The sequence below is a fragment of the Elephantulus edwardii genome, unplaced genomic scaffold (genome assembly GCF_000299155.1).
Source record: "Elephantulus edwardii isolate Elephantulus edwardi_28Jun2011 unplaced genomic scaffold, EleEdw1.0 scaffold00017, whole genome shotgun sequence".
In the NCBI taxonomy this organism is placed as follows: Eukaryota; Metazoa; Chordata; class Mammalia; order Macroscelidea; family Macroscelididae; genus Elephantulus; species Elephantulus edwardii.
In genome coordinates this window covers 20,152,875-20,171,328 of record NW_006399767.1, presented here as the reverse complement: position 1 = coordinate 20,171,328, position 18,454 = coordinate 20,152,875, and the positions used below count along the sequence as shown (strand labels likewise).

At 47.0% G+C, this 18,454-nt stretch overlaps 1 protein-coding gene across 1 annotated transcript in view; it reads right to left on the bottom strand.

The window, feature by feature from the left end:
* The window catches only part of KCNK5 (potassium channel, subfamily K, member 5), a 49,197-nt gene extending 34,603 nt beyond the window's left edge, over positions 1 to 14,594 (bottom strand). Inside the window, exon 1 of the mRNA XM_006882019.1 lies at positions 14,409 to 14,594. Within this exon, the coding sequence (XP_006882081.1) occupies positions 14,409 to 14,594 (186 nt within the window). The remainder of the gene's footprint in view (positions 1 to 14,408) is intronic.
* Positions 14,595 to 18,454: the final 3,860 nt, after the last annotated feature.

Below are 18,454 nucleotides of genomic sequence, written 5' to 3'. Positions count from 1 at the left end.
GGTGGTGTTGCAATGACCTCTAGCCTACCTCCTCTTCTGCGGCCACCACTCCCAAGCAGCCTCCCTTAATTACCTCATTCAGCTCTAACTGCTTCTTTATTGTACTTCTCCTCCCTCTCGAACATAGTGGCCTTGGATGAGTTATATAACCTCGAACCTCTGGGCCAGGGCTTCAGGACTGTAAAGAGAGGCCAGTTAGACAAACACACAGCACCCTCCAGCCTCACATTTTGTGATTTAATGCCAGGAGAGGTGTTGAGAGCCTGACACTCCTCCCCAGCAGCCACCTGCTGCCAGCCACTGACAACTAACTTCTCCTCGGGTTCTGACCCATGGGGAGCAATCTCATGATGGGGGACCTGTTGGGCGTCACGGCGGCATTTGATCATCTCTGAGGCTCCACATGTTGTTGTTGTTATGTGCCAGAGTCGTTTGCTACTCATAGCGACCCTAGGTACAAAAGCCCTAAACGCCGTTCTATCCTGTCCCAACCTGTCTCAAACACATTCATTCCCACCACTCCACTCACAGAATCAATCCATCTCATCGAGGGTCTTCCTCTCCTGCACCATCCCTCCACTCTTCCAAGCATGATGTCCCTCTCCAAGGACCAGTCCCTCCTTGCAACATGCCCAAAGTATGTCAGAAGAAGCCCCAGAATCCTTAACTCCAGGGAACATTCTGGCTTCACCCTCTCCAGGACAAACCTGTTTGTTCTCCCAGCAGTCCATACTTCATTTAATTGTCCTTTACTTTATTGTGTTTTGCAGATAACATAGTTTTTTAGAAATCGGTTTGGCAATCCTGCCTTTAGCAAGTCTACCAGCACCATATTTTCCATATGTGTTTTCTTCACATCTCTGTGTAGCATTCAGGTAATTCTCACAATTTTTCAAAGATTTTTTTCATAATGCTCTCATGTTCTTAATAGGCTACAGTATAAAGTTAACTTTTATATGGGAAAGAAAAGATCTGCGTGACTCGCTTTATTGCAATCTTTGCTTTATTGCGGTGATCTGGAACTAAAGCTGCAGTACCTCTGAAGTGTGCTTGCTATCCTTCCAGAACTCGTAGCACAACAAGAAATGAACTGAACTCACTGCCATCGAGTCAATTCTGACTCATAGCAATCAATGTCTTGTGTTATAAAACAGAACTGTGTTCCACAGAATTTTCTTGGCCAGAAAGCCAGAGCCCTGCAAATCCCATGAAGCAGTTCTAAGTTGCAGATTCAGTGGCAACTAACGACAATCTTCATGGAAATCCATAACTAGGACTTTCTTTCACAGCACGACTGAGTGGGGTTGGACCATTAACTTACAGGTTAGTACTCAACAAACTGCACCACACAGAGACTTTTCTGAGCCTCGAAACGCACAGCCATCAAGTCAATCCCCATTCACAGCATCTCTCCATCAGTTTTCAGAGGCTGTAAATCTTTTTGGGAGGAAACTGCAAATTTTCCCATTTTTCTCCACATTTAGAGGATTCAAACTGCTGACCTTTAGTTGACCACATATAATGTACCACAGAAGCTCCTATCTGAGCTTCTTTGTTGTTGTGTGCCATCAAGTCAGAACCGATTCATCACTGACCCTCCCACGGGTGTTCAGAAGCAGTAAAAGAGTATGAGAGAGATTGTCCATCTTTGTCCCATCAAGCAACTGGTAGATCCCCAAACTGTGCCTTTGGAATTGCAGCGCAGATTCTTACCAATAAGCCACCAGAGCTCCCTAACTGAGCTTCTAGTCTACCCAGTTTCAACTTCTAGCTCTTACCCCAGGAAAAAGCTGGTATCCACAAGACCATAGGGCTGTATATGCTGGGCAAGCCAGGAAACCAGGCATGCTAGTTCAGTGGAAGTAGAGTTAAGAGTTCTGCAACCCAAAAGGTTTTTGATTTAAGGGAGATTCTAAAAGGCATTGGAAGTAGAATTAAGACAGGCCCATCGACAATCTGGCCCTGAGCATGCAGTGTGGAATTAACCTTAATCACACTTCACTAGGCCTCACTCAGCTTTACCATCTAGAAAAAGGGTTATCATTTGGCCTTGGACTTTTGAGTCTGGCACAGAGAGAGCTCACAGGAAGATACTTCAGATGAATGGGTCTTCAGACTCATAATAAGGGCAAGACAGAAGCACACAAGAGTGCAAAACCTGTATGTCTGCAAGCTTTTACAAGAGGGAGGAGGGGTGCCCAGGTGCTGCATCCTTGGTCACTGTGGATAAAGTGCCCCATGGTGTGGGCCGTGGAATTGAAAAGCCCAGTGGAGTGTAGGTCAGGTCAAGGAAGGTATCCACATGGAACATGCCCCTGTCCTCTACAAATAGCCAGCCCTTCCTCCTGCTCCTCCCCAGAAGTCTCTGAAGTTTAAACACCAGTTTCCACAAGGAAGGGGCAGGGGGGCAGTGCTTCCCTCCCCAGCACGTCCACTTGCCCTCTTGGTTTCCGCAGTACGTGGTCTGAAGACATTGCAGCGGTCTTGGAACTGGCCTGGCTACGTAGTATGTGCTTAGCAAACACTTGCCATGCAAGTGACTTACATTCCTTGAAAGCAGAAGTTGAGGTTTCAGTGCAGCACTTAGCCAGGTGCTGAAGTCAGACCTGTTGAACGTGTCCATATTGATCTGCTGTATGCTAAATGGCACTTACTAATCACAGGGGAAAGGCTTTTGGGGAAAGTTTATGAAATAAGGGAAGGGGATAGGACAGAGAATGAGGTTCACTGAGTCAAACCAACCCAGATTTGAAGAGCTGTTTACTCTGTAAAGTCACTCATCATCAAAGGGGAGGAGACAATACATTGGTCTTGGAGCTTAACTCCGACTTTCACATACACTACTTCCTGTGATCTTTGCTCCTACAAAAGGTGGACATAAGTAGTTCCATTTATAATGGTAGGACGAGTATGTAATGCCAGGTCTGACTTGAATGAAAGCTTATCTTTTACCTCTAGGCAACATGGCTTCACCCCAATTGGACAGAATTTTTTATTAAAACAACCCAACTCCTTGGAGCCTACAAGATTAGAGGTGCACTTCTGTGGCACCACTAGGTAGGTTAGGACTACCACCCTTGAGGTTAAAACCATCTGTGACACCTATGGACCTTCATTTAGATTCATTATGTACCATCAAACTGATGCTGACTCAAAGCGAGCCTATATGATAGAGCAGAGGTGCTGCATAGGGTTTCCTAGGCTGTGATCATTTTACATGGCTAGACTATCAGATCTTTACCCCCTACAGTGGTTTTGAACTATAAACCTTTCAGTGAGTGGTCAAGCACTTAACCATTGCACCATCAAGGTCTTTTTCATACAGACCAACTGGCTCTAATAGACATTCAAAAACTTTGAGGGGATAGTTATGTTTACTTGAAAGAACTGAAGGCTAGAGTGGAAAGTGCTAGTGTCACAGAACACAAACTAGTACTAGTAGGTCAGACAAGCGTCTTCTGTCCTCAGAGACGAAGAGACTCTAGTGCATACTCCTCATTACACAGCCCACGAGAGGGACAGCTTACTAGTGATTCCCACGCTTCTCGCCCAGACGTGGGGACAAGTGTCCCCCTCACAGAAAGGCCCAAGCAGAGCCAGATTATAGTTCAGCATGAGAGGTGACAACAGCCAGAAGTATACAGTCCTGCCTAAATATTTCATCAGGAAACCTAAATATTTAGATGGAAAAGAGGAAAACAGAGTATACAGTTCAAAAACGAATCAAAGAGACCTGGTCACACAAGGACCTGTTGATGGATGGTATCTGCCCCAAGGGAGAACTAACTCAGGGCCCCAGAGCCTGTGAACCTTCACCTAGAGAGGGTGCTTGGGAAGTTACCTAGATCCTCTGGAGGGGAAAGGTTTATCCAAGGACTGGGGCAGGGCAGGGCTGAGCAGAGAAAGCCTTTCCCTTTTCTCCCAGCGGCAGGGAATACAGTAGGCACAGCTGAAAAGGAGGACAAACAGATCTTCCATGCGTTTAGGGAGGAAACAGAGGGGAATGGAAAACTACGCACAACTCCAACAGATCTACAGGGAGGCAAGCAGATTAGGTGAGAAAACTTTTGAAGATTTATCTATCATTACTCTATTTCCCAGAACAGCAGCTCAACGTGTGGCAAGGCTGAGGCAGAGCAGGGTGTCAGGCGGAGACCCCAAAGGGAGCTGGTACCGGGAACAGCAAAGCAATTGCCATGTGGCAGGGACTCTGATGAGAGTTTATACGGCTTCTGGGGGTAAGAGAGATACTGTACTCTAGCTCCACTTCAGAGATGAGGGGACTAGACTCAGGGCCATATAGCTGATCATCCTGAAAGGCACCATGTATCCTAAGGATCTGGTAATACACTTTCTGTCCCGCAGTTTCACCTCTAGTCTCTGGTGGAGTGGCTGACTCTTCAAATAGCTTCGTAGCCCACTGGCTTTGACTTTTGCCACATGGATGGGTGGAAACATGCAAACAAGGCATGAAGCCTACTAATGAGGACATTGGTTGGTCTTGCTACCTGCTAAGACTTAAACTGAGCAGGCTGAGATGCCGAGGATGGGAATCTTGCTATCAGCGAAACAAAAGGAAAATCCAGAGTGTGTTCATTTGGACCAGAGATTGCTGCTCAAGTCAGACTGAAACCTAGAGAACCAGAATCTGACACGAGACAGGGCTGCACGGGGACAGTCACCTTACGAGTCAAAGATGGAGGCCCTTCATCCAAGATTACAGCAGGACTGACTGGGGGAGAGCACATAGAGGACTTTTAACACCAGCCCAAAGTTGCAAGGTTAAGAATAGAGAACCTACCAGTGTATCCTATTTCTAACCTGAACTGCAAACTGTTAACTTCCCTAATAAACTCCACAACAGTATTACCTGTGAGTTCTGAGTGAACATTGCAATGGAGTAGCAAATGAAAGCTGTGAGAGGGAAAGTTGGTGTTAGAAGGAGGTACACAACCTGGAGGCATGTCCGACCTCAGAGAACTGCCTCTTCCCTCTTGTGGAGTTAATGAGGTCAGACTTGGCCACCCTTAGTGCAGCCTTGATTGTATGAGGTCTTTGCTCAAGTTTTTTTCCCCCCCATTTATTCATTGTTGCATTTTTCTTCCCTCCCAACTGTCCCCCCGCCCCCCAGTACACTTCCCTCTTGGAAAAGTAAAAAATTCTTTCATTGTTTTACAATCCCCCCCTCCAGGTCCACTCCACTATGCAGCCTTCGCTCTAGACTCCTGTTATGACAAAAATACCTAGTCATAGATCCCTTTTAAACCGTTTTCTCCCTCATCTGATTCAATGCAGTATACATACTGAACCCATCTTTCTCAGTCTCCCCACAACCCCGATGTCAGTCCTGGTTTACAACAGTGGCAGTATGCAGTATTTGTCCTTTTGTGACTGAGATACTTCACTCAGCATAATGTCCTCCAGGGTCACCCATTTTGAATAATATTGTATGAGTTCCTTGTTTTCCAATGCAGCAGTAGTATTCCATTGTGTGAATATACCACAGCTTCTCTATCCATTTGTTTGTTGATGGGCACCTAGGTTGTTTCCAACTCCTTGCTATTGTGAACAAAGCTATGATAAACATGGGTGTGCATATATCCACTTTGGTGGCAGTTATGGATTCTTTGGGGTATATTACCAGTAATTGGAACTGCTGGGTGAAATGGTATTTCCATTTGCAACTTTTTGAGAAAGCGCCATACCGCCTCCCACAGTGGTTACACCATTTTACATTTCCACCAACAGTGAATAAGGGTTCCAGTTTCTCCACAACCTCACCAGCATTTGTTGCTTGTTTTGCTACAGTTTTTATCAACTTCAATGAAGTCTGACACAAGGTTGGGCTCTGGGGTCAAATCCTCCTTCTATTTCCTGGCTGTATAGCTCTAGGCACATTATTTTTTACCTTTGCAGGTACTGATAAAAGTTCTTACTGTTGAGGTCAACAGTACCCACGGCAGAGGGTTACTGTAAGGACTCTATGAGATAATGCATTGAAAAGAGTTTACACAGGTTGTTATCACTCACCCAATTCACTAGTGCTACTCTCCCCTCCAATACCCTGGGGCTCTCCTACCACTCATGGGTGGGACAACAGTTTGAAGTCAGCAGTGAGGACTCAAGTCTCAGCTACACAGACCTGGGCAAGTTACCTGGTTTCTAGTTTCTTATAAAATAGGAACAGCAAGAACACTTAACCCACAGGACTAGTTCAGTGAGCTACAGGTAAAGCACCAGCCCAGTGCTTAGTATAGTAAGGAAGTGCCAAAATACACAGAGGCTGCTGCTGCCTCAATCACTTATCCCTCGGGGCCTGGCTCAAACTCCTTTTTCTTTAAGACTCTGAGCAAACAGTAACCCTACCTCCACGATGCCTGCCCGGATTCTTCAAGTGCACATACTGACATCAGTCCAGTAATAGTTCCTTCCTTTTCTCAGATAGCCAGGGAATCCTTTCAGGCAGGGGTTATATTTTGTTCTAAGCCAGATCCCTTATACACAAAGGAGTTTCACAAAGCCAGTTGTCTTCTGGTTGACTCTGACTCACTGTGGCTCCCTAGGTGTCAGCCGAGAATTGTGCTCCACAGGGTTTTCAAGGGCTTTCAACTTTTCCATTAACTATTTCTATCAGCCAGATTCAACTTGTACCCAAACCCAAACCCTTTGCCATCGAGTCAATTCCAATTCAAAGAAAGCCTATAAAACAGAGTGGAATTTCCCATAGGGTTTCCAAGGCTGTGAATCTTTATAGAAACAGAATGCTTTGTATTTCTCCTGAGAAATAGCCTGTAGATTTGAACCTCTGATCTTTTTCTCAATTTGTAATCCAACTCATATGCTTTTGAATTGATTCTGACTCATGGTGTCCCTCCATGGGGTTTCAGAGACTGAAAGTGTTTTTTTTTTTTTAATCCAATCTTTTTATTTGATTTTTTTTCCCCCACTAGTTGAGACTGAAAGTCTTAATTGGAGGAAACTACTCATCTTTCTTAAATGGTGGATTCAAACTTTCAACCTTTGGATTAGCATCTCAATACTTATCGACTAGGCCACTAATCCTTAATGGATTAAGCTCTAACCACCACCCCCCCAAGCCCCAAACTCATTGCCATAGAGTCAACTGTGACTAATGCAACCACTGATCAGATTTTTTTTTTGAGGCTATAAATGTTAACAGCAGCACACTTCCCCATTCAACTTGTACCCAAACCCAAACCCTTTGCCATCGAGTCAATTCCAATTCAAAGAAAGCCTATAAAACAGAGTGGAATTTCCGCACACTTCCCTGCAGAGCAGCTGGTGGATTTGAACTGCTGCCTTTCTGTTGCCAGCTCTATATCATTAAGTGTCCTTAATGGTTCTATAGGCCTCAGGAAATAGAAACTGAATTCTCTAAGGGCCTCTGACCCAGGCCAATCTCAGTCTCGACCATCTGCAACTCGTCACTCAGCACTCAGGATCGCCTTCGGCATTCAGGATCATATTTCCCTTGTTTTACTACTGTGACCCTGCCTTCTCTCTGTAGCCCATCTTAGCTTCCTACACCTAAAGCCCTTTCTGTTTTCTGAGGCTTCACCACACAGAGAAATGACAGCTTACAGGGGACTCCTTCTATACCCCACCTCTACTGCACCTTGAGTTTCTAAGGATTTTGAGGTACAAAGTCCTCAAAAATCTCAGCAGGCTTTGTGGAGGTGGCCTTCACCACCACCACCACCACCACCTTCACATAAAAAGGAAATGTATGTGTAAACTGAGAAGCCATCAAGTAGTGGGGTGGGAGTGAGGAATATCTTTGAGAGGGCTAAGGGTGCCTCACAATGGGGTCACAGCAGGAAGAGAGGTAGTCTGATTGAAAGCTGGGGTGTGAGAGAGGGTGGGTTCTTTTGGGGGGCTTCGGTCTTTTCTGGCTTTTGTGGAAAACCCCCACCCTCCATGACAACACAGAGAAGAAGGTGTCCTTATCAGAAACACCCACGGGGTGCAGGGATCAGCCACAGAAACGCCATTAATTTAGAGTAGTCTACTTCTTTTAAGTTGCAAACAGCTGTGAAGAAAGAGGGAAATTTCTGAAATGCTGTTCACTCCCCTACAATTTTGAAAATGGCAAAAATTTGACGAGTTTAAATTCCTTGGCTAACCCCAGAAAGGCGGTGGCATCTGACCCTCACCTCCGGGCCCAGCAGAACCACCACTCCCTGAGGGCCATGGGCAAGGGATCCACATCCCCCTTTTTTCCTCTGCTTTCAAAAAGATTGCTGACCTTTTCTCCACTCCAGAAAGGGTTCCTTGAGTCTCTGTGATCTTAGTTAGGTGCCCATCCACACTTGTACATAAACAGCCACACTACAGGGTTGGACCACATCCCACATCATGTCTAGAAGCAGTGGCAGCAGTAAACACTTAATGAGCTCTTGTTATGTACTGTCCAGTGGACTGTGATTCAAAGTGACCCTAGAACAAAGAGACCCTATGACTTCGAATGCTACCCTATCTTGAGTTATCTGTCTCTGACACACCTGCCCCCTTGCCATAGTCACCATGTGAATTCATCTCATCCAGACTCTTCCTCTTCTGCACTGTTCCTTCATCTTTCTCTGGGCCAAATACTTTTCAACTGATACTATTTCACACCCTATCTTAGGAGAAAACTGAGGCACACAGTTCCTCAGTAACTAATCTAAGGTCAATGAGTAGTCTGCCTTTGTCAGGCCACTCCCATATAATCATACATACCACTCCCAATCAAGTCATTCCCCACTTGGGCAGACAGGTCAGGGCCTCTCTGCCTTACTCCAGGCTTTCTCTCAGTGAAACCTCCAAGATGGCCCTCAATCTTCTCCACTGCTCAAAAAAGAACTTCAGAGAGATGTGAACCCGCTCCACGTGCCTTCCTATAATCACCTTCCATACCTCTGTTCTCTGTATCACTCTAGCTCTGGCAATGGGTTCTTCCAGCACCATTCAGACAGAGTATCCTCTTTGTACAATGATTTTTTTTTGAGGGACTCCATCTCATGAGCCTGGTCTTTCTACTCCCCAAAGCTTTGCCTTTCCCTCTCCTGCCACCCTACCCTGTCCCCTCTCTCACCCCACTCCCACTGAGTTCAGAGGCTAAGCCCAATCAGACAGCAAACAGCCAAGTTCAAGATGAAAGCCCTTGGCTCCGGGTCAGGGCCAGCCAAGCACAGCATCCAAAACCGGAGGATTTGTTTCTTTTAAACGCCAGGCTATAAATAGGGCAAAACCCCAGAAAAACACTTAAAAGTAACAGCTATCACCTCCCTTGACCCACTCAAATCTTCCCCCCCACACTGGAATCTTTCAACACTTGCTAATATCTACCCTCAATAATTACTCTGTGCCTTCTGTGACCAAATCCACTGCCTTCAAGTCATCACAAACGCAAAGTATCACCATAGCACAGGGCAGAAACACACCATAGGCTCTACCAGGCTCAAAGATTGCTACACCTTTCTTTCAAAGAGTAGCTGGTAGGTTTGAATCACTGGCCATTTGGTTAGCAGTGAACACGTAACGGGTGTGCCACTACAGCTTGTAATCACTGCAAGGGCTCTAGTAAAACTTTCAAAACAATTTAATAAAAATTCAACATATTAAATCTGTAGCTGATGCTGCTAAGTAAGGTGCATTTGTGAACTTTCTGATTTGAGAGTTGTCCGCTGCTTTTGATTTTGAGCAGAAGGTAAATAAGGAAACGAACCATGCAGAAAGGACCTCTTTCTCCCATTTCCTCTCAAAAACTCAATTTCTCCACTTTCCACTTCTGCACTCCTAGACACGAGCCATGAATGACTCCTCGATCCTCAATAATCAAAAGATCCATTGTGTTCCTTTTACTTACAAAGGCAGTAAAGTGGACCAGAGTGTTTTACAATTTCTAACAGCCTGAAACAAACGGCAGTTTCATGTTAACACTCAGTTCTCTAGAAATTTCAATTAGTGTCTCCCCACCATTAGAGGAGAACATTTTGGTCTGTTATCATTTAGCCACATAATCCATGGTTTTCTTTTTCAAATTTTTAGAAGAGGCATGGTGTTAAAAACTGACTATCGGAACTTGGAAATTGGAATGAGTTTTACTACTGTAGACAGGCAAATGTACACAAGCGAATGAAGGGTCTGGAAAATGAGAAGTTTGATACATGGGAAACCTTGGAAAATATTGCAGCCTGGAGCTTAGGAGGACAGGAGGCCATTGGGATCAGAGAGGCTTCTGAGAACAGGTCAGTTATGTGAGCTGTTGGGTCAGAGTTAGATCTACGGTGCTAGAGTGGGGCAGGACTTAAGGTCACTCTCCCTAAGGTCACTCCCACCACACTCCCAGGACACAAGGAGCCTCAGGAGCTCTGGAAAAGCCCACATTCCCCTTCCCCAGGGCAAGAGAAAGGGCAACACCCTTAAGACCTTTCCTTTTTCTAGCTAAGTACTAACTTCAAGACTCTGGGCTTAAGGGCATCTTAGGCTGGTCCTCACTCTTCATAGCCTCCTACACATTCCTGTCACAGCTGTCACTCATTTGTTTATGCATCTGTCTTCCCAGCACACAGCAGGCGCTTAATAAATGCTTCCTGATTAACCTCCTGTGGTTTGTAATATGACACAATTAAGATTTGAACGATGACTCTGCACTAGAAGGTCCAAGGGGCAAGTTGCATCATCTTCTCAAGCCTCACAGTCCTCATCTATTAAAAGGGAACAACACTGCCCTCTGGGGTGGTCTGGGATTAAAGGAGATGTACACAAAGTGCTACTCATAGACTGTCACAGGGTGGGCGATCAAATCCTTCCTGCTTATTTTATGCCAGCAAGAGGCGGTTGAAAGGGGCTGTCTTTCCTCCCCTTTAACTCAACTCAGTGCTTCAAAAGGAGAGTTGGGGTGGGGGGTTGGTTGATAGGTGTATTGTATTAGTGGAGACCCTGAGTTAGTCAGGCAAAACAGTACAGAAGAAGTCTGAGTGAGTGCAGATGCCTGTGCTAGGAGAATCAGAATTTCCCAGCAGATCAGAGTCCAGCCTGAACCAATTTACCAAGTTCAGTTGCAAAACAAGAATTGTATAACTTCACAACCTCAAGAGAGGGCTGGGGCACGTCATGTAGACTGCTTGGTTCATACCATGAGGTTTGCCTCTGAGCTTCCAAACAGTGTTATTTTACACATATGGGGTAGCCAGGTGTCAAAATGAGCCAAATAGCAAAAGGTTTGGTTTTATCACCATGGTCACTTTAACGTCCCTGGGCATCTATATATTTTTTTTTTAAATCTGAAAATATATGGTTGCTGTTAGATATGAACTAACGGAGGTAAAACACTAAGCTAGTTACTTTGCTCAGGACCATATTCAAACTCATTGTCCCAACTTGCAAGAAGTGTGTGTTCACACACACCTCACCTCATATATCTACTTTACTTGAGCCTTCCTAAATCCTGACCTTGCAGCTGTGAAAAGGAAGCAGGTCTTGAGTAAACGGCGTGGCTTGATGGCAAAACCAGCCAGTGCCCTCACTTGTACAATGCAGACACCACCACCTACCAGGCTCAGCACCTGGAAGGTGTACTCTAAATTCTAACTTCCGCTGTGGGAGCCTCTCCAAGTTTGGAAGAGGCAGGAGAAGTCATTAAAAAAAAAAACAAAAAACCTTGGCAAAGCAGCCTCTTGAGAACAAGGGTGAGAGATGGTTCTGAAGACAGGAAAGAGGGCGGCCACATGGTCTGAGGTTAGCAGGGGTACAAAGCACTTTAAAAAGTTAACCTCTGCTGTCTGCTTAAACTCAGTCAACCACAACGTGAGCAGGGGAGGAAGCACCTGACAGCCCTGGAAGTATTTCTAAGCAGAGGTGCATTAATGTTCTTTCATGAGTATCTGAAAGTACACAATTTCCAGTGTAAGAAAAATCCCAACTCGGGCTGCATCCCTGTTTTCAAAATTCCTATCTCCCCACCCCCACCCCAGGAATTCTTCCAGCTATGGGCTTCTTTATGATTAAAACAAGGCTTTTTTTTTTTTTTTAATGATTATAATGTGATTCAGAACCAGCTAACACACAGAACCTCTGGTGGAAAATGCCCTAGCAGCCAGTGGACAAGAAGCCATTTTTCAGTTTTCACTTTCCTTAAACCAATTTTCCCCCAAGGCACTGCCTTGGGTCACAGATGAGATTGCAGAGCAAAGGAGATTTTCTGCAAGTGAAAACTGACTAGCAAAATGTGTCCAAAGGTGGGTTTGTATTCCTTGGGGTTTTTCTAAAGAAGGGGACTTGCCCAGGGTTGAGGTTAGTTTCAGAGCTTTTGGCTGGGAGTGGGGATGGGGTTGACGTCGTTCAGGATGGTAAAGGTCTCCAAATCACACAGGCCTGATGCCACAGTTCTTTTTCTAAAAGTTACCTGCATGTTTTTGGAGGGTGATCGTTTACGGACTGAACAGCACCTTCAAAGAAGAGGCACTTTCTTTGTTCAGACACCTTACAGAAGCCTAGGTCTAGCCTCCAAGGCTGCCCCCACCAGCTGCACTAGGCTGCCTAACCCCTCAACTCGACCCCCACCCCCTCTTTTCCCTTCTCCTTGTGTTCTGAAGTTTATTTTCCCACATTTAGCCTTGAATTCTTTCCTTCCTTCCCCTGCCCTGGCTGAGAAGAGACGAAGAGGGAAACACTTCGGGGGCAGATCAAGGTTTTATCATCTCTCCCGCCTGCCCTCTTCCCCCTCTAAACAAAGCCCTGGAACAAAGTAAACAAAAACTGGTTCTCCAGAGGAATTGTTTCCTCAAGGGAAATTATAAAGTGACCCCTCCTACCAACACACACCCTGTGAGTGGCCATTAAAAGAGCCAACAGCCCTTAGAAGCTATCTTCTTCAACATCACAGCCTAGAAAACAGCTAGAAGGCAAGAAATCCATTAAAATTTAACTCCCAACTTGTTTTAGTCTTCTCTTCATTAGATTCCTTGGAGGGCAAACCTTTACATGTCCACCAGTGGTGGGCACTTGTTTCTCTGTAAATATCTGACCACTAGATATTTGACACCCCCCCAAAAGGGGGTCAAAAGCTGGCAACAGAGTCCACTGCAGGTGCCTAAGAAGAAAGGCCTGGTGATTTACTTCTGAAAGACTGAACCACTGAAAACCCCACGGACCACAGTTCTACTGACATAATACATGGGTCACCATGAATAGGAAACCACTTAACTGCCAACTCACATTTTTACTGGCCAGACAACCTTATGGTTTCCAATGCTTTCTACCTCACTCACAACAGTCCAGGACAGAAAAATGTGATGAAAATAGGTTAATATCCAATATCAATATGAAGGAACTGAGGTAGGAAAGATGAAGTAAAACTAGACAAAGCATGAAGTCTTAGGAGCTGCTGTTTCTCTTTAGGCCTTCTGTTTTGATATCTGTCATCCCCCTCAAAAAATGCAAGACCTTTGGACAATCTACCCAAATTCCATTCCACAATCTAGAGCGTTCACTAGGTCCCACACAGGCCCTGCTCGTTCCATTCGGACGGGTCCCTAGCGCATGGCGGGGTGGATGGACGGCTGTTAAAACTCCTGGAGAAACCAAGTGAGGAACTCGATGCCCAAATTGGTAGAGTGCAAGGCAGACGGTCAGCTTATCTGCGGTCAAGTCAGTAACACTGAGGGCGTGCACCCCTCAAAATAAGAGCCTCTATGCAGACAAGTATGAGAAGCCCCACCAATCCATCTCTCTTTCCGCACACCCTTACTTCTTCCTTTCCAAGAAAAGTCCATTTGTTCAACCTGCTACTTTTACGAACTTTAATTCGAGGGGAGCGCGTCCCCATTAACTCCGACACCAACCCTCAGGCCATTGCGCACTCCCTCTCCACTTTCCCCCTCCCCTTCCTCCGTTCTTCTGGGGCAGCGGGCTCCAAGCAGCTTGGTGCTGGGGACCCTCCCGCAGCCCCACGGATTCACGAGCAAGAGTCGCGCGGACGCGGCACAGCCGGGACTGCGAGGTGGAGACGCCAGGGGGAGGCAGCCGGCTGGGCTCCCGGACTCCGGGAGCGTCTCCAAGGAAAGAAAGATAAACGCCTTTATCCGCCCCACGCCTCCCTCCGAGGGAGGTAACCCATACAGTCTACTGAGCGAGCGCGGGGACCCAGCTCAGTTCACCGAGGGTCAACCCCAAGCTTTCTCCATACAAGCGGGGCGCTAAAGAATCTCCATACGTGGTAACCCCCCTGGACCCGGGAAAAGAGAGATTCCTGCAGCCTGACCCAAGCTGGGTCTTCTCTCCCAGGCTCTGTTGTCTATTGTTAAGGTCTGGGGAGCCATCAAAAACTGAGACGCTTCCCTCTGCACCCCTAAACTTCAGCCGGCTTCGGGTAAACGTATATGGGGGTACAGGCGATGGCTCACCTGTAGGATCTTGTCTAAGCCCTCCTGGCCCAGGCATGGGTACTCCTTGAGCAATTGGAGCTTCTGCGTGTAGTAGTTTTTCTTGGCCTCCTTCCAGTGCGGCTCCTCAAGCACCTCGAATATCGCCGCCCCGATAGACAGGTAGAAGATGATGGCCGAGGTGAGCAGAGGGCCCCGGTCCACCATGGCTCCAGAGCGGCCGCTGCCAGAAGAAAGCCTCCCCCAGCCCCTGCGGCTCCAGGTCAGTGCACTCTTTCAGCTTCTAGAAACAGCTGTTTGAATTTGGAGCTCCGCATGCGCAGTGCCCCGCTCCCCCACCTCCCGGCGCCACACGCGGACAAAGTTGCTCCGGCAAGTTGGCCCGCGGAAAGTGGGGAGGTGCGCGGGACCCAGCGAGAGCGGGCCGGGGGCGGGCCGACACGGACGGGATCTAGAGGACGTCTTGAACCACGGGAGCGTAAGAAGCAGGGGAAAACCCCAGAACTCAACTCTATGAAGACACGTGGACCGCCCAACTGCGCGCCACTAGCCGACTGCGGCAAGCCCGCCTCCCCCTCGCTGCTTTAACTAGCGCTCTGCGCGCTCTGCCCGCCCGCTCCGGGCCGGGGGAGGGGCCGCTGGAGCCCCGCCCCCAGTAAGCCTGCCGGCGAGTCCCCGCGAGGTGCGCGCTGCAAGGAGCGCTGCGCTGTCGGAGCTCCCGAGGTTTGCCACCAGGAGGCTGAGAGTTTGTCCTGGACTTCTGTGCACCGCAGTGCCCGCTGGCTTGCGGTTTCTGGGACTCTGATTGTCACCTGCGTGCGGCTCAACAAAACTCCACTCGTGCCGACCCTCCAGAGACTGTAAATTACGCAGGTGGAGATTGCCCATCTTCTCTCTCTCTTGGAGCAGCTGGTCGATTCAAAAGGAGCATTCGTGCTTTTGTCAGCCTTACCCAGTAGGCCCAGAGCTCCTTATTTTGTTAGTGTACTAAAATGATTGTTTATCTTATTCCTGGCGTTGGGGGTATATATTTGGTATTGTTTTAACTGTATTTCAGTTTTGATCTGCTGACACCCCTCAACCTAGATTCGGTGCTCCTCCCTATCCCTGACACACTTTCCTATAAGCCTGATTAAAAAAAAAAAACACAAACAATAAACCAAACCACTACCATCATGTGGACGCCAGTTCTCTAAGACCCTATATGACAAAGCTGAATTGCCAAAGTAGATTGCCTTATCTTTCTGGCTCCAATAGCCAGTAAGTTGTCAGTAAATTGTCGGTTAATGACCTAGTACTGTATGATGGACCAGGAGGCAGTCGTCAGAACAGAGCAAGGGAACATTGCATGGTTCAAAATTGGGAAGGGCGTTCGCCAGGGATGCATCCTATCTCCATACCTTTTCAACCTATATGCAGAACAGATTATCCGGGAGGCTGGGCTCTATGAGGAGAAATGTGGGGTTAAGATTGGTGGGTGATTTATCAACAATCTGCGTTATGCAGATGACACAACCCTCCTTGCTGAAACTGAAAAGGACCTGAAGCACCTGCTGCAGAGTGTCAAGGACTGTAGCCTACAATATGGATTGAGGCTCAATGTCAAGAAGACAAAGATTCTCACCATTGGACCAATTGGCAGCATCAAGATGTATGGTGAAGAGATTGAGATTGTACACAGCTTTAGTTTGCTTGGCTCCATAGTCAACAGTCTTGGCACCAGCAGCCAGGAAATTAAAAGGCGCATTGCCATGGGAAAGTCTGCTGTTAGGGACCTCTCCAAAGTACTGAAGAGCAATGGTGTCTCTCTGGAGACTAAGGTGCGTCTGATACAGGCTATGGTCTTCGCAATCACTTGTTATGTATCAGAGAGTTGGACAATGACCAAGGAGGATAGAAGGAGAATTGATGTCTTTGAGCTGTGGTGCTGGAGAAGAGTATTGAGAATACCATGGACTGCTAGGAAAACAAACAGATTTGTCCTGGAAAGGGTTAAACCGGGTGGCTCCTTGGAGGCAAGGATTCTGAGGCTCCGTCTAACATACTTCGGACATGTTGTGAGGAGAGACCGGTCCTTGGAGAGGGACATCATGCTTGGGAGGGTGGAGGGACAGTGCAGGAGAGGAAGGCCCTCTGTGAGGTGGATTGATTCAGTGACTGGATTAGTGGGGGTAAGTGTGTCAGAGATAGTGGGATGGCACAGGACAGAGTGGAGTTTAGGGCTGTTGTACATAGGGTCGCTATGAGTCGCAAGCAACTCGATGGCACTTAACAACAACAACAACTGTATGATGGAAGTCGAGGAAAAGGGATTAGAGAAGTGAGAGGTAATCAGAGAATGTTGTTGTTAGCTGCCAGTTGAGTGGACTCTGATTTATTGCACCCCTACATACAACCGATCAAAACTTAGCTGGATTCTACCATTTTTAGGAACTAATTTAGCCATAAACATCTGGTTCCTCCCATTCCAACATACTCTGGTGAGACCTCAAAATCTGGAAGTAGCAGTGAGGGTCAGCACTGTCTGTGAACCAGCTCTCCACTGGAATGCTAGCTGAGGGGGTGGTGTTGGGAGTTCTACCTTGTTCACTGATGTATCCTCTGTCCCCATCCCTTGCCCCACCACCCCCATCCTCCACTCCATGCATCCATTGCTGAGAGTAGGATCCTACTCCTAGCTGACCCTCCATGGAGTTTCAAAGGCTATAAATAGCACAGGTGGAGGTTGTACACCTCCCACCCCTTTGTTGTTGTTGTTGTTGCTGTGTACCAACAGGTCATAAACTACCATAGATAACCCTCTAGCAGGTTTTTAGAGGCAGTAAATTACACGGGAGGAGATGGCCAAACTTATTCCATTGGAACACCTGGTGGATTTGAACAGGTATCCTTGCATGGGTAACAAAATTTCTTACCACTAAGCCACCAGAGCTCCCTTTCTCCCCCACTAGATGCTCAGTATAACATTTGTGCAGTGAATGAGTGAATTGATTTGTCAAAAGCAAATCTCTCTCCGCAGATAGTCACCGCATCTACTTTGTTTCTCCCTAAAGATGACTTTACTAGACTGTTTCAAGGTTAAACATAATGTAATATCCAGTTTAACTGGTGTAAACAATAGGGAGCTGGTCAGCTTGCACAGCTGGACTGTCACAGGGTAGAGCAAGTTTCTGGGTTGATTTGCTCCAGAAGTTCTGAATCTTGCCAGGACTGCAAACCCATTCATCTGCCTCCTGTCCCCAGGCTGGCTTCTATCTGTGTTGGTATTGGGGAAGCTGCCATTTCTTGTTGGGGCCATGGACTTTCTGGTGCACACAGGAGGAAGAAGAGACTCCTTTTCTCCAGCACAGAACAAAAGTCTTAAGTTTCACTCTCAATGGATCTTTTTATGTTTTCTGTTCATCTCTGAACCATACAATGGATGACAAATCACCTCAGGCAAAGTGCCCACTTGGGGGCTGCTACAGAGTGGATCCTGGGGGGACTCACAACCTGAAAATAAGATTATATCAGACGATAATGGGGAGTATGTCTGAATGTGGGGGAGGTAAAATCCTGGCCTCCTACCAGGTCCCTAATTTTGCTGCACTTGTCCAGAGCAAAGTCAGTCAGTTGCTATAATTTATTGTTGCTCTTATGTACAGTCATAGCTGACCCTCCAGCTGCTTTTCAGGGGCAGTAAATTGTTCAAGAGGAGATTGCCCGTCTTTCTTCTGAGGCATAACTGATGGATTTGAACTGCTTGTCTTGAAATTGGCAGTGCAATCTCAAGCACTGCTACATCTCTCCACAACTAGGCTCCTTTTCCCTAACCCCTGCCATCCTTCTACCCACCCTGTGAACCGCAACTCTACAGCCCGGCCTCTATTCCTCAGCTGCTGTGAAGATCTTCCCCAAGCTTCTATCCCAGGTCTCCCTCCTGGATGGGGCTCAATCAATCAATGGTGGAAAAAGTCAGGGCCTTGGGTGCGAACAATTTGCCTGCCCAGCATGGGGTGGGGGCAGCTTGAGAGGCCACAGTCTCTCTCTTTGTTTGGAAAATTCTCTGCCATTCAGCTCCCACCTCC